At 35.2% G+C, this 22,812-nt stretch overlaps 2 protein-coding genes and 1 long non-coding RNA gene across 6 annotated transcripts in view; 2 read left to right on the top strand and 1 right to left on the bottom strand.

Annotated features, from left to right (window-relative positions):
- The first annotated feature begins 4,561 nt into the window (after positions 1-4,561).
- Uro (Urate oxidase) lies at positions 4,562-10,235 on the top strand. Its single transcript, XM_034973281.2, has 5 exons — positions 4,562-4,719; positions 4,886-5,394; positions 5,504-5,627; positions 6,674-6,860; positions 9,162-10,235. Exons 1-5 carry the CDS (start codon positions 4,697-4,699, stop codon positions 9,333-9,335), a joined length of 1,017 nt encoding a protein of 338 aa, XP_034829172.1. The 5' UTR covers positions 4,562-4,696; the 3' UTR covers positions 9,336-10,235.
- Positions 10,236-10,690: 455 nt separating this feature from the next.
- Positions 10,691-22,812, bottom strand: part of LOC117986469 (uncharacterized) — a 32,478-nt gene continuing 20,356 nt past the window's right edge. For all 3 annotated transcript variants that reach the window (XM_034973304.2, XM_034973313.2, XM_069502247.1), the window contains one exon: positions 10,691-10,948. In XM_034973304.2, the coding sequence (XP_034829195.1) occupies positions 10,892-10,948 (57 nt within the window). In that variant the 3' untranslated portion in view covers positions 10,691-10,891. The remainder of the gene's footprint in view (positions 10,949-22,812) is intronic.
- Positions 13,123-15,387, top strand: LOC117986438 (uncharacterized). 2 transcript variants are annotated; one of them, XR_011237484.1, is made up of 3 exons: positions 13,123-13,262; positions 13,862-14,638; positions 14,993-15,387. It is a non-coding gene; the product is annotated as an uncharacterized lncRNA (long non-coding RNA). The 2 variants fall into 2 exon arrangements; XR_011237476.1 differs by lacking the exon at positions 14,993-15,387 and having other exon boundaries at positions 13,862-14,772.

Below are 22,812 nucleotides of genomic sequence, written 5' to 3'. Positions count from 1 at the left end.
TAAGATATCGATATAGGTATGTAATATGGGATTTTATTACATCACTATTATGCCGCCCGCCTTAGTCTCGCGACCCCGTTAAAATGCGATTTAGCAACGGTATGCCATTTTACTTCCTTGTCTGATGTTCTTCAATGAATCAAGCGATAAGTGCGCGAATGACGAAATCTCATAGTCATCAGTATAAGCTGATAATAAATACGTATGAACGATTTGTTGTTCATAAAGACAGAATGGCTTTCCCATTCTACACTTTTCGAGTAACTAATAATAATTGATGTTATTAATCACTAGAGGTGGTTAAGACGTCTGCTTCCTATTCGGCAGATCAGGGGTTCGATCCCGGGCACGCACCTCTACTTCTCGGAGATATACTATACATGCTTTAACGGTGAAGGAATACATCGTAACTCTGAAGTCTGTTAATCCGCATTTGGCCAGAGCGTGATGGACTATGGCCTCAATCCTTCTCATTCTGAGCTCAGATGGGTTTATCATGATGAATGGTGGGAAAATTATCCCATAAGTATCTACAAAATAAGTTCACAGCTGTTATTTAAAATACAACATGTAGTAAATTACAGTACGCGGCAGAAAGTAATGTACATCGACCTTTAGAAGGAGATAGCAGATTTGTAGAGCGTTGTCTCTGTTGTTGAGACCGACAAAACGTCATATAGGTATGAGTGACAGAGATAACGCTCTACAAAGCCGAATTGTCATTCTAAAGGTCGATGTACGAGTACGAGTACATTACTTTCTGACGCGTACTGTAAGAAACTGAAAATAATGGATTGAAATTATTTAAAATATTCTTGCGTGCTTCTTATTAGCACAGGGCGTGTTAGGACCCTTTTCTTAACTTTAATTATAAGTTGACTAATATCAGTATTACGATGATTAGCTTCTGACGATCGTAAATCTTAATTGAATCCAGGTTATTTGAATTTGAATAAACGAAAAGTCTGCTTACCACACAAGCGCCGACGTTGTGTCTGGTATATTGTACTTACTCAGTTGTTCGTTATACATATTAGAACGTTTTATTTATAATCACTTACGTGGGCTATTAGTAGAGTTCAATCTATTTACGATTACCTGATTGTGAGCTCGCAACTGTATAGTACCAACAAGTAGATTGCACCTAAGGAGTCCATCATATACGTTCAGTGTATCTAAGTATACTTACACTTATTTAGGTATCTAGTAGAACTTAGCCGGGTATTTACAGTTCATTGATGTATGATCTAGAATCTAGATCTTAGTCATAACAATATCTCTAATTAATTCGCTGAATTAATTACATATGTCCAGTAGGTAAATTTAAATGAGTCAGATAAAATATGAGATGAGTAAGAATCTAATGTGTAAACCCAAATATGCAATAAATTGTTTGATTGATTGATTGCAGTAGGTACTATCATAAATTCATAATAAACTACTTAGCTGCCCTGGCGAACTTCGTTCCGCCTTTTTTTAATTATTCTCTCCGTAAAAACCCTCCCCGTACTTCAAGGAATATTATAAAAAAAGAATTAGCGAAATCGGTTCAGCTGTTTTCGAGATTTGCGATGACCAACACATTTAGTGATTCATTTTTATATTATAGAGAAGATAATACTTAGTAGGTAGTCAAGTCAAGTCAAGTCAAATGATTTATTCAAAATAGGTAATAAATTACTCTTATTGATTGTCTGGTATAGTGTTAGATTTGTAAGATAATATAGTGGTGATAATTATAACGCAAACTTAAAACTAAAGCTACGAGGGTTCCAAACGCGCCCAGGTCTGAGAAGAGCCCACAACAAACTCAGCCGGGTATTCTTTTTATTATCACCACTTTACAAACAGAGTTGTGGCACAGAATATATAATAGTACTAACGTATTGGGTATACTGGGTAGGTGCCTACATTTGTTATGCTAGCTAATTACGTCGTATATCATCTAAAATTATTATTATTAGTAGAGTTAGCCAGATATTTCAGATTTCAATACAGGACTGTTGCTAAGATAAATAAATAAACTAGTCAAGTGCGAGTCGGACTCACCCACGAAAGGTTCGAGAATCTTGGTTTTTCATAACTTATTCGTTGTTGTTCACTCTGTGTTTCAACTTTCTTCCTATTACGGTTCATGACATACAGCCAGACAAGGGACCCTAGAAAGTACCCAGTAGCCAGTCGAATTTCACTAACAACAATAACAAAACTACACTATACCTAGTAGGTATCTACCTACCTGACTACTACAAGAAAGACGCTGTCGGAAATATCGCAACTTACATATTTCTTTACGGCTATACGACTCAAAACTTCAAATCGTTTTTAAAATAGCCCCATCGCTACGCAGACATCAATAAAAACTTCTAACAAGAATTTCCTCATAAATATAATAAAATATCATCCCAGTATATATCATAAGGGATGAACTATGCTACGCAGCACTCTGACCGTGTACGGCCTCTGCCCAGAGAAATGTCAATAGTTTTGTCAGGACTCGCACGCGGAACAGTCCTACATGAATCATTCAGCATTTAAGTATGCAAAACCAGATAACAGTTCTTTGCTTGTGTCCCACTGGACAGGACACCCGCCTCGTGCACAGTCTAGCGAAAATCCATCCTTAGGTTTGCAATAACTATAAAAGCACATAAAATGTTACGATATCACTATAAAAATTGCCAGCCACTCTTGTTTGAAATGTTAGAAATATTTGCGCGAAGTGAAATATTGAAATTGTAGCTCTTTAGGTACAAGTGATTGATTATGTCTATTGAAAGATGAGATGAATAATAATTTTCTATTCGAGTATATTCCTATGTCTACTTAGGTATTTAGGTAAAGCACAACAAAATGGATTCGATATCGAATCATCCAACGAAATATTTTCGATGGATTTGATGGATTCGAGTTTCGAGACAGCATGCGCAAGGTGGGAGTAAGGAAAGTATAAGTTAGTTAAATATTTAAAATCAAGACCATATCGTTAAAGAAAACCATTATTTACTGAATATACCTACAACTTAAAGAAAAACAACATTGGCAAGAGCAAATTGTTTTGCTTTAAGTTGTAATAATATTTTGACAAATATTCATAACTTGGCTAATCTTAAATGATCTAATTAACATAGATATCTAGAGGGTCCTATTATAAAATTAATGAGTAATAAGTAAATGAGTTATCAGTATTTTGCTAGTTAAGTAGGTAGGTATAATTATTAAGTATGCAAGTATGCAAGTATGTATGTATATCGTTTAAGTAGGTACCTTGTTTTATTTTTGAAGAAAATCGTTGCGCGTCGTCGCCGCGTGGGTCTGGCGGCTTTGTTGTATGACGAAAGTATCAGAAAACCAGTTTCTGTGTCTTTCGTTCTTATAGCAAATCTTAGAAGTATTTATTCCGCACTAATGCTCCAAAAATACAGCTTCCTTTCCACCAAACAATAAGTTACTCTGGTGAAAAGGTTAAGTTAAGCTGTGAAAATACTAAAATACTTAAATGAATTTCACTTCACATTTCACACATATCTATCCCTCGCCATACTTCACGTACCATCAATGATGCCAGCTAAATAGTGAGTCTATTTAGGTATTTGTCTATTATCTTCTATCCATCTGCTTAGCGATTTTTAATGAAATTGGATAAAGTTTTAGCTATAGCTTGAATTATGGAGTCAAACATAATATTATACATTTATCGCACAAAATCAAAGAGGTCCCACGGAATTAAAAAAAAACCTGACGAAGTTGCGGGCATAATCTAAGTAGTATAATATAAACCGTTAACGATATTTTAGTAGGAACTCATTGTATAACTGTTGGTAAACTATGTGACCCTGTTTGTTACTTTTTTCTCAAGACGAGAACGATACGAACGACGTCAGAGTGTCTAAGTTTTGAGATGATGTATTATGATGAGAGATCACGTGTGATTAATTTGAACTTGCTATTCCGGGAATATTTTATTTTGCTTAATTTATATTGAACTAGGTGATGCCCGCGACTTGTAGTAAAGTATAAATGTAGTTTGGTTTTCATTTGAATAATGACCAATCAAACTTAATGAAATTTTGTAGTTATAAACGTTCTAGAAACAAATACTTATCCGTGTCTGTTGTTTAGCAGATTTCCGTAATAATCTGTAGTTTTGAAGTTACCGGGTTCAAGGATTTGTATGTTCCTACCTACCTACTAAATCTTTGAGTCCGTGTAATTATAAAACTAAGTAAGTACCTTTTTACAGAAATCTGGAAAACCAACAGATAGGTACCGTTTCTTGCTCCAGCCGGTGAAAATATTTCAATAGGTTTGTAACTTTGTGCCACGGACTAGCGTGAATTAGTTCAAACAAAAAATATACCTACCTACCTACTAAAACATTCTTTAAATGCGCAGGGCTAAATATAAATTAACACCTAGTACCTAAGAAAATTTAATTTTAAAATTTTGTTGTTTATTTACAATTTCCTCTGATAAGAATAAACATGTTGCTCCGTATTAGATAAATTAAATTAATGTAGACCTCGATAAGGTCCAGATTGCGCACTAGGCGCGTGCTCGTCAGTGATAATGAGGGTCACAGGGTCCCATTATATATGAGCTCGTCGCCGGCACTTATCACAGTGTCTTCGCGAGTAAATGAGCCGACGCTGTTTCTTGCACACGTTAAAAATAAAGTAATTAGTTATTCGAAAAAATGCCGTGGACAAGCACGAACAGGTGAATTAAGTTTTACCAAATAATAAAATAAATATATTTTATAGTGTAACTTTCAGTTATAAAAAAAACATGTGCACTTTTGTTTTGTTTTTGTAATTTTGTGGTTGTGTGTGTACTTAGTAATAATGATTTGTAATTTTTTGTTATCTAATTTGGTTTATTACAGAATCTATGCTAAACCCTCGAACACGAGTTCAGGTGAAGGAGTCCTGTTCCCTTCGACGGGAGCGGCGAAGGCTGCGACCACAGCCGCGGCGGACACAGGCGGTCGCTTCGAACTAAGCGACCATGGATATGGGAAGAGTTCAGTGAAACTTTTGCATGTGTATCGCGATGGAGAATATCATGTTATTCGGGAATTCGAAGTGTCTACAGAACTGAAGCTGAGCAGTGAATCAGCATACGTAGTCGGCGACAATAAAGAAGTCGTCGCGACAGACTCCCAAAAGAATACCGTCTATTTACTGGCCAAGAAATACGGTATCAAGACTCCAGAAGAATTTGGTGCGGTTGTAGTGAATCATTTCCTATATACGTATAGGCAAGTTTTAGAAGCGAAGTGTCACATAATGGAATACCCATGGGAAAGATTACAAGCCGGAATACCTCATAATCATGCTTTTATATTTTCACCGACAGCAACGCGATGGTGCGAGGTATCTCAAGTTAGACATGGTGAGCAATACTTATAAATTATACCTTTTCACATCCAATAAATCAAACACCTTTCAAACACATTTTTCATGCTTTGGCAATAATGAATATCTGTAAATCCTTTTTACAGAGGCTGTCATGGTAAAATCAGGCTTAAGTGATCTACGGGTTCTGAAGACGACACAATCGTCGTTTGTCGATTTTGTACAAGACGAATACACGACACTAGCAGATGCCCCTGAAAGAATATTTAGGTAAGTTCTAGGATTCTAGGATTTTCTTCTTTTATATATATGATTAACTGTTCCGTACCTCAAAAGGAAAAAAAGGAACCCTTATCACTTCGTTGTCGATCTGTATGTCGTGTCTGTCAAGAAACCTATAGAGTACTTCCCGTTGACCTAGAATCATGAAATTCGGTAGGTAGGTAGGTCTTATAGCACACGTAAGGGGAAAATCCGGAAACCGTGAATTTGTGGTTACATCACAAAAAAAATATTTAAATGTGTTCATGAACAAATATTAATATTTTAAATTAAAATAACTACCAAGTGGAGTATCATATGAAAGGGCTTTACATGTCCATTTTAAAACAGATTTTTTATTTATTTTTATGCATACTTACATAATAGACACACATACACATTTTTGATATATTGTGCGAAATGTCGAAAAAATACGACTGTAGTACAGAACCACCAGAACCTTCGAGGCGCGAGTCTGACTCGCACTTAGCCGGTTTTATTATTCAGTATCGGATCTTTAGTTCCGGAAATTAACACTACAAATCACAAACTAACGACCTTTTTATAATAATACTAGCTGATGCCCGCGACTTCGTACGCGTGGACTTAGGTTTTTAAAATTCCTGTGGGAACTCTTAAATTTTCCGAGATAAAAAGTAGCCTATGTCCTTCCCCGGGTTGCAAGCTACGTCTGTACTAAATTTCGTCAAAATCGGTTGAACGGTTGAGCTGTGAAAAGCTAGCACACAGACAGACACAGTTTCGCATTTATAATATTAAGTATGGATGGATTAGTATATCTTTAGGTAGGTACCTACTTACCTTGATTGACTGATATACCTACAGAGGGCCTAAGTTGGTTGCATATAAGGTAGACACTAAGAAATGAATTTGAGAAATTCCTTTTTCTTAAAAAAACCAAAATTCACGCGGATGAAGTCGCAGAAATTAGCTAGTTAGTTAAAATAATGTAATAATAATTTTAATATTTTTAGTAGGTAGGTACATATAAGTATGACGTAACTTTTGTTTATAAAATGAGTTTTATTTTCCAGTACGGTAGTTGAAGCGGAATGGACGTACGACAATATGAAATCGGCAGACTTCGACAACGCATGGTTGACTGTAAAAGACGCCATCCTAGAGAAATTCGCCGGCCCCCCAGACACCGGCGTCTACTCACCCTCAGTTCAACATACTCTCTATCAAGCGCAGAAAACTGTATTGGAAAAAGTTGCCGAGGTAAGCGCCAAGAACTTATTTAACTAACTTTAAATTATGGTTTTTCTTTAAAAAATAATGGTTCTATAAAGACCCATGGACAAAACTCGGTGGACAAAACAAACCTTGAAAAATAAGTAGGTATATTATTTGTAGGGCAAATATACTTATAATAGGTTTATATGATGACGTTTATCCATCAAGAAAATAATTGCGAATGAATTAACTACTTGTTAAACTAGGTTATCGTCTATTTTAATATTGCTTTTTGCGTTTACTATCAGCTCTATAGCCAAATTTTTAAATACTTTAATATTATAACCCTTATCATAAGAGTATCTCTAAAACAAGAGTGAATAGGCACCTTCTAGGCAAACGCGTCCCATCTTACGCCACATCATCACTTCTCATCAGGTGTGATCGTGGTCACGCGTGAGAGGAGACCCGTGCTCAGTAGTGAGCTGGTGATAGGTTGATCATGATGATGATGATAACATCTTAATATTATTTTCGATATGAAAATTTTGCTGTTATTTAGGGCTTGTTTTGCCTGCAAAGCTTTAATAATAATACCTTGGTTTAGACTTTAGAGATAACTGATTGAGTGGGCACTGGGCATGTCAAGGTTCTGCCGTGAACTGTGGTTTCGAACAGGCGTAAATATAATGTTATTTATCTGTATCTTAACACAAAATACCTTCAGTCATAATATTATATTGTTTTGCATTGAGTAATTGGTTTCTCGCAAACATGATTACGTATTTATGTGCTCGCGTTATCTTCATATTTGAAAAGAGACATATACATCATACATACATATGACCCATACATCATTGGCATTCGCTGGGTCCAGAAATTGATGAACCGTTACAAGTTCCAAATTAGTGTGTTTATTAGAAAAATATCTTCTTTATACTGCTTCAGTTTCAGTTTGAGTGGAGATATATGGGCTCAAATCCATGGTTAGGTTGTGTTAGATTTTGTGTTGTTTGAACAATATTTTCGCAATTTTCAATCAAGTTAATAATAATTAGACAACTAGTGAACTGTTTAGATTGGATTCCTTTAAGTACATAAAATAATCCAACATAAAATAATACAAAATCCTACTGTGCAATCCCACTATACAATCACAGCAATAACCTCGACAAAACATAGACATTTCCGTTTATATTTTTTTGTATTTAGCCACTGTAAATTCAATTTTTTTGTGATTTTGCTTGATATAAAGGATTTTTTCCAATTTTTTTTCTGTAACAAGACTGTGTCCAAGACTGGGCTCAAAACTGGTCGGTATCCTTTAACAGGATCTATTTACCTATTGCTATATTATTAATGAAATAAGCACAAAGTGTATCGATACTTTTGGATATATATTTCAAAGAATAATTGAACATTTTTTGCATAGAGTGACAAGTGCCTTTGTACTTTGTAGATAACATAAAAGATAGCAAATCGAACAGAAATGAATTTACGAATACTTAAATATCGTGAAACACTGATCATGTGCGAGTTAGACTCGCACACGAAGGGTTTCGTACAGTTTCGTACCATCGCAATAGTTATAACACTACGTACTTTTAATTTTTTTTTAATTTCCATGGGGGTCATTTTGAAATTCATCATGTCGTTTTTATTATTTGATGTAATAGCGGCAATAGAAATACACACTTTGTGAAAATTTCAACTCTACCTATTACGGTTCATGAGATAGGTACAGCCCGCCTTCAGACAGAGGCTCGTACAGCGGAGGTTTAGTAATAGGGTCACTTCGGGTACGGAACCCTAATAAGCCCTTGCAATATATAGAGCAATGAATGTACTAGTACCTCTACCTATCTATCCAGAAATAGCATAAAATTAAGAAATAACAGACATTGTTGAGAAGCTCGTTACAGGTTTCTGTTTTATGAGTATGTAATATAAAACATAAAAGCAAACCAAACATCGTTCCCTAAATTTAGATTTCCAGAATTATCAAAGTTGTTTACCTTCCTCGAAGTAAAACTAATTTTAGTCCTCGATATGCGATAGCGAGGCGTCACACCCTTCGTACTCTTAGTTATCGGGTCACGTGATACGCGTCCACGAGTCTCCGTCTTGGTCAAAGTTTATCAGCAAATATATTATGGCTCTTCAAAAGCAATCGTCATATGCCATTTTCGCGTATCAGCTGGACTGATAACTATTCGACAATAGCTAAAAATATAAATTAAACTTTGATACTTCATTAATAAGTTACAGTTTCTTTTGTTACAGAAACGTTCTTAAACATAATATTATTTTTTCGCAATGACCTTAATATAACCCATTTGGTTGCAGATAACGTGGATCCGCATGTCGATGCCGAACAAACATTACCTCAATATCGACGTTTCCAAGTTCCCCGCGAATGTGACTAAAGGAGATCCTCGTCATTACATCTACCAGCCCATAGACAAGCCAGCAGGTCTCATCTATGCGCAACTTCGCAGAAGACCAAAGAGCCACTTGTGACCTTCAGTCATATAGGATTTTTCATAAGACTTTACTTAGGCCATAACTTATTGTGTTTTTAGAATTTACGGTGTCATAAATGAAAATTGCACCTCTCGGAGTAGTGTTACCTTTTTGATGTAAATTGGCGTGGTTTCTTTGTACTTTGTACTTAGAATAACGCAGTTGTGTGTGCATATATACTAGTAATAAGTAATAACATACTGTAATTACGTATGTTATAGTTTTTGAGGAAATTTATTATTAGGTAGATGTATAGAGTGCAATAGGTAATATTAGTAATAATTAATATTACCTAATGCACGCTACATCTTATTCCGAAGTGTAGCAAGTTTCATATATGAGGCAGCTATGGAAATGTGACTGAAAGTTCGTTTCTTATGTATTTCAGTTATGTATTGTTTAAATGCGAAGGTGTTTTTGTCTCGTGTGAACAATATCGAATTCCCTTATACTAAGGGCGTTGTAACTACCTATCAATCAAGCTTAATATTTCATTGTGTTACTATCACTTACCAGTATAAGTAAGTTATGTTTTTAAAATAATAAACTAAGCATATTCCCGCGACTTCATCCGCGTGGATTTACGTTTTTTAAAGATCCCTTTGGACTTTCTCAAAATTCTACCTTGATTGCACCCCTAAACTGTAGGTTGGCTAAAGGAATATGTCCTCCAAATTTCAAATCTCTAGGTCCACCGGTTTAGACTGTGCATTGTCTGCTATTTATATGTATAAATAAAATAACAATGCATGTAAAATTTAAAAAAATCATTAAAATTTGAATATCTAGTCAAGATATAAACTTAATTAATATTATGCTATAACAAATTGCTATGTATCACGAACTAAGCTTGTTTATTTTTATTTTACTGTTGTAATAAATCTGATTGTAGTACAATACGTGTACCTTTATTTCAATCTAATAATATTCGTACAAATAAATTAAAAAGTTATTCCCTAAAATTACTGACGATAAGCTTAACTACTTACAAGTTATGACATAAAAAACAATCTGCTATAAAAATGCATACGTGATACTTACGTAATCTGATCTCTGCCAAGGGCGGAACACTTAGGTTCAAGATAATATTGGCGCAGAGATCAGGGCAAAGCGACTTGTTTTTTCTTAAAAGTTACTAAGATATAATATATTGAACTTATCGAAATCCTGATCGTGAAAGAAAATATCGCAAGGAGGTAGGAACCCAATATAGTAATATTACATACTTACCAATTGCACTAGAGAATACTGTGGCAGAGAGCAGTGCAGCGATCAAACTATGACCTAAAAAGCCATTACCTAGTTATTAATAAATAGGTGTGTAGGTAAGTACAATAAAATTGGAATATATAATATTTTTAAGTGTTTAATGAAATCACGTTACTGCTTAACAACACTATTTTTATGCATGTTTTTTCTTAATATTCTAGTACATCTCACGTCAAAACCGATTTATTAACGTAATTATATTATAACAATATATTTTTCAGTTAATTAATACAAAACAATAAAAAATTGTCATTAAGTCACTTATTTATATTTAATCAATAGATTTATAGACGTTTTGTTCCAATAATTTTATCGGCCAATGCGTAGAGTTCTTCCACAGTCTGTAAAGATACAAATTAATTATTTTAACTTGTATTACTTACTTATAAAAGTAAAATAAAAAAATAAAAATACATGAACCATAGTAGGACCTGCTATAATTTATGTACCTACCTATCATAATATTTTATTGGTGAAGCACAGTACGATTTCCTAATATATCTTTTTCGCATTTATAAATTACTAGCTTATGCTCGCGACTTCGTCCGCGTGGATTACTCAAATTTCAAACCCCTATTTCACCCCCTTAGGGGTTGAATTTTCAAAAATCATTTCTTAGCGGATGCCTACGTCATATAATAGCTATCTGCATGCCAAATTTCAGACCGATACGTCCAGTAGTTTGAGCTGTGCGTTGATAGATTAGTCAGTCAGTCAGCTTTTCCTTTCATATATTTAGATAAACTATATATTATATAGGGCAGATTTCGTGACTATAACAAAATAATTTGTGAATATAATTTTTTTCGTTTATTGCTCGAGGTCTGATTGCGTAATTCTACTTGTCGATACAAGGGGTTTTTTTTGCCTGATTTTGGTTATCTACTCATTCACACTCCCCCTCACCCCTTCTTATCCTGACAGGAGCCCCACGTTCAGAAGGAAATCGGCGCGCGGCGATGGCAATGGGTTCTAATGATGATGATCTACTCAACATTCTATCACGAGACGTAGAATGGCCTTTTACATAGTGACTTACCGATCAATTCCTAATCTTAGCACTTGTTTAGGTAACAATAATAACGAAAGTAATAAAATAGTCATCTGTTGCAACTTGCACCTGCGGTAGATGTAGTAGTTAGGGGGAGCATTGAACTGGTAAAATAAATTAGATTGTAATGTTTTTTGCTATACAATATACTTAATCTTTCGCAATTATACTTAAGTAAGTAGTTACTTTTGTAGATTTTGAAAAGTGAACATGTCATTTACCAAATTATTTAGTAGGTACACATTATATATTAATAAGTACATAGTATTGAAAAACCAATTTAGATAGAGTGTCAATTAGTTTTTAATGACAAACATTAAGATCTGTAATTGTACATCACGTTCACGTTAGGTAATAGACTTCGTCGGTTCGCTTGCCGAATATCTGGGTTGAGAGATTAACAATTAATTAATTAATTACCATTATCTGGTTCTAAAACTAGTAAATGGAACGTCAGTACATTAGGAACAAATATTTGTCGAAATACCAACTCGTAGACACTATACAAGTAGGTATAGGTGTTCGTAATTTGATTATTTTTTTGAAGAAAACTTTACCTACTACATATATGTAGGACGTACCTATTTCAACAAATAAATAGATTTTGATTTTGATTTATAATCAAAACAGTTTGTTTATTCTTGTTTTCACATTTGAAAAATTTGAATAATACTTTATAGGTAAGTAGCTAAGGTAAATTAGAGCTACATGGTTAGAAAGCTGAAAAAAAAGCTTCTGCAATAATGAAATTTAGTAAAATTACGTTTACAGTTTTTTATATTTTCATATTTAAAAAGTGCAAAGAATACCTATTTTAGAGGCTAGAGTTAGCAAAGTAAATTAGGCCTGTTTATAGATACAAAGTTAAATTAGAGCTTTTAAAATAACAAGGACTTTTCTGGACAACTTTACTAAAAGTTTATGGTTATTTTTATATTATTTATTACGGTTGTTTCATTCACAAATCCATCAAGATTTTATTTTTAAGTATTTCAATCGATATCTAAATTGTAAAGCTTAACGGTCAGTTCACATTATTCCAGTCCAGTAATCCAGCGAGTTAATCCAGTCCAGTGCTGGACTGGATTATATCGTCCACATTATTCCAGTCATTCAAAAGCTGTTAGATCGGTAACACTATAGTGACAATGCTTTCAAGAAAGGAGTTTAGAAATTGTTTTAAAACTGTTCAATTATTACTGTTAGAAGAAGTAACTGATGTAGTTGAAGAAGAACTAAAAAGAAAAAAGCGGATTTGGGTGAGAAACTGGATAAGCGAAAGAAATGTAAAAGGAGGCTCAACAATGCTTTTGCAACAGCTGAAATCAGAAGATGCCTATGAATATAGATTGGCAATGAGAATGACAGCAGAAAATTTTGAGGAGTTGTTATCATTAATTTCAAACAATATTCAACGTAACGATACATTATTAAGAGATGCCATACCTGCAAAATTAAAACTAGAAGTCACTCTATCCTTTTTATCTACTGGAAATAGTTACAGAAGCCTCAGTCATCTGTTTCGGTTGCCAAAATCATCTATATCGCAAATCATATCAGAAGTTTGTCAAGAAATAAAAAGGGCATTAAAAGATCACATCAAGGTAACTAATTTTCTTTATTATAATTTCCTCATACTTAACACTATTTCACATTTAAGCTTGATTGAAAGCATTCATAATAATATTGGCGTATTCTGTATCTTCACACAATAAATTAAGTGAATCATCAGTGGCTTGGGTGTCTGTAGTAGATGCTGGACTCATTGAAAATGTATTAGAACTTGGACCAGGCGCTTGTAGTATGTGAGAATAACTCGTATTACTAAATCTCAAATCGTTCAGTCTACATTTTGTTACCACTTTTTGTATTTCTTCTTGGCCTAGGATAGCCTGTTCTGTGGAAAGTTTTCTTAATTGCGTTGCAATGTATTTTCCAAAGATATCAAATTCATCTTCCTCTCTTTCTGAGTTGGAGAAGTCATTTTTGATCTCCTTCATGTTTTTGACAATTGCAGATAACTCTGTTAATCTAGACTTCTTCTTTCGTGGTTCCGGTGCAGAAGTTTCCGGTGTAGGAGTTTCCGGTGTAGGAGTTTCTGGTGTAGGAGTTTCTGGTGCAAAAGCGGAGGGATCGTCATCAGCCCGCACTCTAGATTGAGATTCTGTATTTTCCTGAAAATAAAATTATTATTTTATTACAGGTACCAAGTACGCCACTCGAATGGGGACAAATCGAGAAAGGATTTCGGAATAAGTGGAACTTTCCCCTTTGCTACGGAGCGATTGATGGAAAACATATTAAAATTACGGGCTCCAAGGAGTATGGAAGTGTGAATTTTAATTATAAAAAAGATAATAGCATTGTTTTAATGGCACTTGTAGACCACGATTATTGCTTTACCTATATCAACGTAGGAGCAAATGGAAGTGCATCTGATGGTGGTATTTTCAAAAACTGTTCTATCTATAATCAATTGGAAACTAGCGGCTTTATACCAGAAGGAGGGGTAATTGTAGCTGATGCTGCCTTTCCATTAAAAACATACATGATGAAACCATATCCTGGGCCCAATTTAAGTTTTGAAGAAAAAATATTTAATTACAGATTATCACGTGCCAGACGCATTGTCGAAAATGCTTTTGGAATATTAGCAAACCGATTTCGAGTTTTCGAAAAGGCTATTTCGACAAAGATAGATACTGTGGATCACATTGTATTTGCAGCTTGTTCTCTACACAACTGGTTACGAAAAAAGTCGAGCGCTTATCTAACTACTTGTTCTGTTGACCGCGATGATATTGATACCCACAGTTTGATTGAAGGTATGTGGAGAACTGACGTACGCGGTTTAAACAGTATCACACAGCAAGGCAGTAACCATTCATCGTTAAGTGCAAGAGAGAAAAGAACACAGTATACTAATTATTTTGTGAACGAAGGGAAAGTACCGTGGCAAAATAATATGATTTTTTAAAAAGTAGGTAACTGTAAATTTTATAGTCACTGGTTGTAGACGAAAATTCATTTCAATTTATCATTCATTCTAAATAATCTTAGAATTATATAATTTCATTAATAAATTCTGAATAATTTAATTTCTTAACAAACAAACCTGTACTTTTCTTTTCACCATTGCATTTCTTATAAATGAATTGAACTCGGCGAACCATTTTATCTTCGGCTGGTAAACATCACCACTAGCACCAGAAGTGGAGGATTTTTTAATCTTGTCCAGTTCAAGGTAGTATGTAGATCGCATACTTTTTATTTTATTTTTTACATCTTCTACAGTAAAACCTTCTATTTGCATACCCTCACAAATTTTTTGCAGGGCGGATTGGCGCATGCCTTTGTGTTTATAAAATTCTGAAGTGATATCCCACAGACACACATGTTCTCTATACAAAGAAACAAACAGAAGAGTTTGGTTTTCAGTTAATTTCATTGTTAGGAATTAGCTATAGAACTCCACAAAAAACAACAATGCGTGTTCACTGTAAAACGTGTAATCAAGCACTGGATTGGCCGTTCACACTATTCCAGTGGCGCTGGAATGGGCGAGCTGGAATGAAAAATAGACCGTCATTCCAGTCACTGGACTGGATTGATCACTGGAATGGGTACATTCCAGTGCAGGTTCACATTGTTCCAGTAGCATTCCAGCACTGGACTGGAATGCTGGACTGGAATGCTACTGGAATAATGTGAACCGACCATAAAGCGAAACTTTTGCCAAAAAATACGTTAGATGCTAGAGGCATCTAAGGTAAATTAGATCTACTTAGATACAAAGACAAGTTAGAGCTTTTGAAATAGCGAGCACTTTTCTGGACAAAAGTGTTTAGTTATTTTTAAATTATGATTTTCATATTCTAAATCACTTTCTCTATCTAACTCTCTTTATTATGATTTATTAGGTAGTAACGTATACGTGTCTCTTTTGAATTGTACCGACAAAGCACGCGTCGTACTCATGCAAGCAATTAAGTGTTTTCGATAACACAAATAGCACTGATTGTTTGTCTGATTTGGTATATTATTTATTAGGTAGGCATGTTTACTTTCTTTGTCTTGTCGTATAGTTACGGGATGATTAAAATTTCTTAACGCAAAGTTCATGCTCTCAAGATTAAGCGATCATAAACACGAAAACAAATATGTAGGTAGGTACTTAGATAAAGCTTTTTAGGGTTCCGTACCTCAAAAGGAAAAAAGGAACCCTTATAGGATCACTGCGTTGTCTGTCTGTCTGTCTGTCTGTCTGTAGTGTCTGTCAAGAAACCTATAGGGTACTTTCCGTTGAACTAGAATCATGAAATTTGGAAGATAGCTAGATCTTATTGCACACGTAAGGGGAAAAAACCGAAACCCGTGAATTTGTAGTTACATCACAAAAAATTAAAATGTGTTCATGAAAAAAATAATTAGTTTTTTCAACTTTCAACGTAAGATTAATATACCAAAAGGGGTATCATAAGAAAGAGCTTTACCTGTAGGTACATTTAAATTTTTTTATTCATTTTTATGCATAATAATTGTTTTTGATTTAGCGTGCTAAATGTCGAAATAATATGACTGTAGTACGGAAACCTCGGTGCGCGAGTCTGACTCGCACGTGGCCGGTTTTACTTGATTGTGTGTGCAGTAAAAGATAGGTAGATGGCCCTACCATTATAACCATAGGTTCCTACGTGACACATCGTGCATCGCAATGGACCGCTAATTTGGTTGGCGGTACGTCTTTACTGGTAGTTACAGTGATTACAAAACAAGTAGTAATTATTCTGAAGTGGCAAGGACATGGCGGTCCGCGCTAAAATCTGTTTTTGATTTTTGTACACTACACAGTCATACGCCTCGTGTTCATTATTAACCAGCTGTACTGAGGAACACTTTTTTTAAGGAATACTTTAGCCGTTAGCGGGCCCAGCAGGTTATAATTTTAAAATGAGGTCTAACCGGCTTGCGCACTTTAGCGATGACTTTGAATTTATTTACAGACAAATCTCACAAAATAACTCTCCTGCGAGACCCGATCAGTCAATATAGACTTTCTCTGCCAAGCATTGAACAAGGGATTCCAAATGGGATACCAATTATGAGGTCACAGCGCGCACTTTCGCACCAAAGAAGACGTCCGTCGGTCTTGAAAGTTACATGTTTATTAATAAAGTTAGTTACCTGGAAGTCTAGACAGAGGGTGAAACATCGTTTTTCCCATGTGCAACTGTTCGATACTGAATAATAGTAGATTATTAACCAAGGGGATAAAGCAGTGTCTTCTGTCGCGGGTGACGATTTAAGTTCACCCAAGACTAAGACAGCTTTATCACCGAGGTAAATACTCTACTTTTCGTACCATTTGCGAAAAAATTAACACAATAATAATATGATATAAGCATTTATTAAACGTATTTTTAGAACATTAACTTATTTATAAAAATAAATTAAAATAAACTTAACGTTTATGTATTTGAAAAAAACAAAAACGCGGCAAATTCCTAGACTAATATTTTTTGTCGGAAAAGCAAATGCATCAATCTCATACGGCCTTGTCGGTTTTCGTAATTTTATTTAATAATCATAACTGCATAATAAATGCGAATTCCTTTTTCAAAAAGATGTATAATGCTTTATATACAAACTCAATGGTGTAAACCTTCTTGGTTTTTGCTGTGTCTAAATTGGATTTGTTAAACATTCTTTATGTTGGTAATTTTAAAAAAAAACACAGATGTAGTCTGTCTGTCTGGTGGGAGGCCTCGGCCGTGGCTAGTTACCACCCTACCGGCAAAGCCGTGCCGCCAAGCAATTTAGCGTTCCGGTATGATGCCGTGTAGAAACCAAAGGTGTATGGGTTTAATAAAAATTGACATACTCCTTCCAGGTTAGCCCGCTCCCACCTTAGACTGCATCGTCACTTACCATTAGGTGAGATTGCAGTCAAGGGCTATCTTGTATCTGAATAAAAAAAAAAAAAAGTTCAGTATAAATTTCGGTACCTAAGTATTCCAAATTTAAATCACATTCTCTCCCTAGCGGATGAATGAAATTCAGTACAATTTTCTTTCCCTGTTTTTAACAGATTAAAAATGACTATTGTTATGTACGCTTTTTGTGGCATTGAATGTCACTTTTTTGAGCAAGTGGTACGAAAAACATATTTTATTTGTACCTATCAAATTTATTTTCGCATTTAAGATAGTGGAAAGTGAGTACCTACTTTTTGAGATTCACCGGATTAAAATCGTACTTTTGGCATGACAGTTGACTGTAAAGTACCTACGATTTTAGTCCTCTAAGTACTACGGTATGTGTCAACACATACCTACCTACTTAGAGCACACTTAGAGCGATAACGGTGAGTGAAATCTCAAATGTAAGTATGCTTTTATAATACAAGAGTTGTCAATTGTCTTGGAAAGTGACAGGCATCGGAGTTGCATATTCACGTTCATCGACTACTTCTGACCCGGAACTATCGATATGCCTAAAGAACCAGGAGTTTTTTTGATTGTACCATACGAGTACGTGACGAAATGAAGGACATAATATCAAAAATGTCAAATGTCAATGTAGATTAAATAGATAAAGTTCCAGTTAATACTGGTTAACATTAATTGTGTACACAATATAATTGTGTTATGAGCGCACACATTAATACCTACTTAGTAGGTAGTTTATTACAATTGGGTATTCTATGACAATACCTATTATTATTATTATGTTGTCATTGTCGATAAGATAACTAGCTCCAAAAGAAGGTACTTACTTTGAAACCTTATATCTCCTTCAAAATTTGGAAAAACTCAGGTTAAACTGAAGATTTTCTGACACAAAAAACCTCTAAATTCTAAATCATAGCTTTTCAAAGATTCTCCGTGCGCGCGAGAATAGGCCCAGCCCTACAATAGAGCGAACGAACTACGGAGCGACCATTCCAGGCGAAATATCCCGGGGTATTCAAAAATAAAGGAAAAATACATTTTAGGCCGCGATTAAACCTCTAAGTTTTACTCACGTAAGTAGCTTACTTAATTAACTGATAACAGTTGACAACAAAAAGAGTATTTACATTAGTAAATTTGTAGTAAGTAAATCATGTAAGCTACTTACGTGAGTAATACTTACAGGTATAAGAAAAATGGACCTTTCTTGGTTTTGATATTTCTGTTCTCTTTAAACTGCACCACTCGCACCACTCCTGGGCGGGACCTATATTTTTTTTTTGAAAAATTATGAAATGATTTTTATAATTTCGCGTGGGAGGTGACAAGATTTAAAGATTTGCATACCAGAACGAGCAGGAGGTTATGGTTATGTTATGATCATAACGAACATAAATATTATCTAAGTACGTGTATCCGCCACTGTACAAAGCATTGTACTTACGTAATCTTTAGCAGAGTCTATAGACCCTAGGCAACAATGTAAAGGAGTGACATACGCGTGAAGTCATAAATTACTTACTGCAAGAGGAAGACTATGTACACGCGTATCACATGAAATGAAAGTTTAAAGATGTCTGTACGTTGAACACAAATAACAAGAAAAGTAACGATGTCGAAAAATTTAGGAAATCGTAACTCGCCCATGATAAGGTATTTTTGACGATTTCTGAATGAAACGGGCGCACAGACGGACACCGAGGTGATTTTAGGTGTGTTAAATTTTTATTTTTTAGTACAGAACGTAAAAAAATTTGCACACAGCTCATACTTAAGTACTAAGTTAATATAATGTACCAGCCACACATTCAATGCGTAGCTAAAATCTGTATTATTTTGATCGATATTCTTTCATAACGCAGTCGCGGTAATAGTTACGGCGATTACGCACTTCACTTCCGTCATCCGAGTTCTATCCGTCATCCGTGAGAACACCAGTGATTATCTACGACATATTATGTCATAATCTACCATAAGAAACAAAAAGGAACGTATTTTCACGGACTTGTAGGTTGCCCCTTGTACCTATACGTTGATTCAGCGAACTAATGTAATCCGGATCTATATTTTCGGTGAAATATATGTAAATATACAGGTTGCAACTGGAACGCTAGCAAAAACGAAGACATGTGATAATACTGATGATTACTGATATGATAGGTACCTACCACAACAACACAAAAATAATTATAATAAAATAATATCCTATATTTTGTAAAAGTTCACGATATATTGCAAATAAATTAATACTTATGTTTGGTTTGGGACCCTCGTAGCGTCCGTCCGCGTGATAATTATCACCACTATACATTTTACAAATCCAACGACGGACCATCAAAAAGAGTAATTTATTACCTATTTGAATAAATTATTTGAATTTTGAATTTTGAAACATCTGACTGACGCTAGAGGTCAACGAACGTTGCGTAAGTAGGCCATTCGGAGTCAATGCCACATCGTAGGTTTGATTCCAGTTTTAAACGCTATAACATTGCGGGTTTGAAAAATACTAAATCACTAAAACTACAAAATGCGGCAAATGGTTATTGGTATTGGATTGTGTTTAGACAGTATAACAAACGCTAAGTATTTGCTAGTGTTCTGGTTACACCCTGCATAATTAAATATAAATATACAGTCATAGACTACGGGCCATTTATAACGGCCACATATATACACCGTGCAATTTGCGTGTGGCCAGCTCTGGCCTGCTTTGCCGAATGTGGCCTAATAGTGTCGGATTTCATACTTTCATAGAATCTCGGACGCAATTCACGAAAAGCGTTGAAACGTTGTCGGGCAGTCGCTGAACGCGTTGGGACAACGTGAACTGGAGGCTTCAGACAAAACTGATGATCACACAATGTGTACATGTTCACCTTTGGGTCAACCTGTGCTGGAGTTTATCTGGTACGCGCTAGTTTGTCACGAGCCCTCTATGTTTCAACGGTTTTCATGTAAACAAACTGATCCGGATTCGATATCAATATTGTGTAAGTGTCATAGGTGCATTCGTTGAATTATGGCAAAGTCATCACATTAAACTTATTATCTCGCGTGGTATTATCGAGAAATTCACGATATGATACATCGTAATTGCGCCATAATATTATAATTTCTAGATGGAAAATTAGTACCTAAGTACATACCTATTATAAATTTCAAAGTTCAACCTTTGTTCACTTCATACTCTTAAAGGAGAATGGGCGGTTTCGTCCCCAGTGGTGTATCAAGTTGTGATATATGTCATTTCAAAGGTCATGATAATAGCTTCATTTTATTGTATGACACCAACAATGAGTTGCGTGCAGGGAAAGAATTAGGAAGCATTTAATTTCATTAATCCAATGAAAGTCTGAATAAAATAAAAATATCTTTTATTCATTTAAACTCTTACAAGTACTTTTAAATCGTCATATGCATCTACCACTGGCTCGGAATGCCTTTCCCACCGAGAAGAATCAGCAAGAAACTCGGCGGTTGCTCTTTTAAAGATTTGATATATTATGTACAATATTATGCCATAATTATATAAAAAAAAGTAATTGCAGTCCCGCTAAAACAGTTTTATACGTTTTTACATTTAATACGTTTTTTTAACAAAGAAATTATTACTTTTAGTTTGGCCTATATTTGGGTGCTAGCATACCGTGCGGTGCGTACCTATTCGTACGGTGCCGGGGCAGGCTGGTGTGGGACGGCGTCGGCGGCGTGTTGTTACTTGTCCCTGTAGTCGGTTACTAACGCGGCGCGCATACGCACACACATTTTGCTATTTGGATCCAGACTTTTTTTTTTGTATTTTTGACCTCTGCTCGTTTAAAAGGCTTGAGATTCTACTTATACTTTGATTGTGGCTAGTTTTTATGGACCAATTGCAGGAGGATTGGATACATTGTTAAGATGGCAAAACTTGTAAATCATTGTGTTAGATGTGGCCCTTCCCTGGCTTGACAGCGAGAACGCCACCGGCTCAGTAGATAAGATTTAGAGGCAAGACCTGGATTTGCAGAATATGTATTGGATCATTTACGTATACATCACGCATACGCATACACGTAAGTTCATATTTTATTTTATAATGCACTTTGCACTTTTATTTGTGAAATACCTACGTATATTATACGTAGGTATTTCACAAATAAAAGTGCAAAGTGATATGTGCTTTGACATTGTAAAATAAATACATATTCTGCAAATCCAGGTCTTGCCTCTAAATCTTGTCTACTGAGCCGGTGGCGTTCTCGCTGTCAAGTCAGGGAACGACCACATCTAACACAATGTAAATGATAACAATGATTCACAAGTTCTGCCATCTTAACAACGTATCCAATCCTTCTGCAATCAGTACCCTTATTATAAATGCGAAAGTGTATTTGTTTGTTGGTTAGTCCTTCAATCGCGTCGCAACGGTGCAACGGATTGACATGATTTTTTGCATGGGTGTACATAAAGACCTGGAGAGTGACATAGGCTTTTTATCCCGGAAAATCAAAGAGTTCCCACGGGATTTTTAAAAAACCTAATTTCACGCGGACGAAGTCGCGGGAATCAGCTAGTTGGTCCATAAAACTAGCCACAAGCAAAGTGTAAGTAGAAACTCAAGTCCTTTAAGACCTCGGGTCAAAAATACGAAAAAAAAGTATGGATCCAAAAGAGCAAAATGTGTGTGCGTATGCGCGCCGCGTTAGTAACCGACTACAGGGACAAGTAACAACACGCCGCCGACGCCGTCCCCCACCAGCCCGCCCCGGCACCGTACGAATAGGTACGCACCGCACGGTATGCTAGCACCCAAATATAGGCCAAACTAAAAGTAATATATTCTTGGTTTAAAAAAAACGTAATAAATGTAAAAACGTATAACACTGTTTTAGCGGGACTGCAATTACTTTTTATATAGATAATTATGGCATAATATTGTATATCAAATCTTTAAAAGAGCAACCGCCGAATTTCTTGCTGATTCTTCTCGGTGGGAAAGGCATTCCGAGCCAGTGGTAGATGCATATGACGATTTAAAAGTACTTGTAAGAGTTTAAATTAATAAAAGATATTTTTATTTTATTCAGACTTTCATTGGATTAATGAAATTAAATGCTTCCTAATTCTTTCCCTGCACGCAACTCATTGTTGGTGTCATACAATAAAATGAAGCTATTATCATGACCTTTGAAATGACATATATCACAACTTGATACAC

This window comes from Maniola hyperantus, chromosome 1 (genome assembly GCF_902806685.2).
Source record: "Maniola hyperantus chromosome 1, iAphHyp1.2, whole genome shotgun sequence".
Lineage (NCBI taxonomy): Eukaryota > Metazoa > Arthropoda > Insecta > Lepidoptera > Nymphalidae > Maniola > Maniola hyperantus.
Note: the sequence above shows the minus strand (reverse complement) of the source record. Positions and strands in the feature narration are given on the sequence as shown.

Coding starts and splice junctions, on each gene's coding strand:
- Uro (XM_034973281.2), top strand. CDS start 4,697: ATGCCGTGGACAAGCACGAACAG. Junction 5,395..5,503: donor GGTATCTCAAGTTAGACATG/GTGAGCAATACT, acceptor TCCTTTTTACAG/AGGCTGTCATGGTAAAATCA. Junction 5,628..6,673: donor GCCCCTGAAAGAATATTTAG/GTAAGTTCTAGG, acceptor TTTATTTTCCAG/TACGGTAGTTGAAGCGGAAT.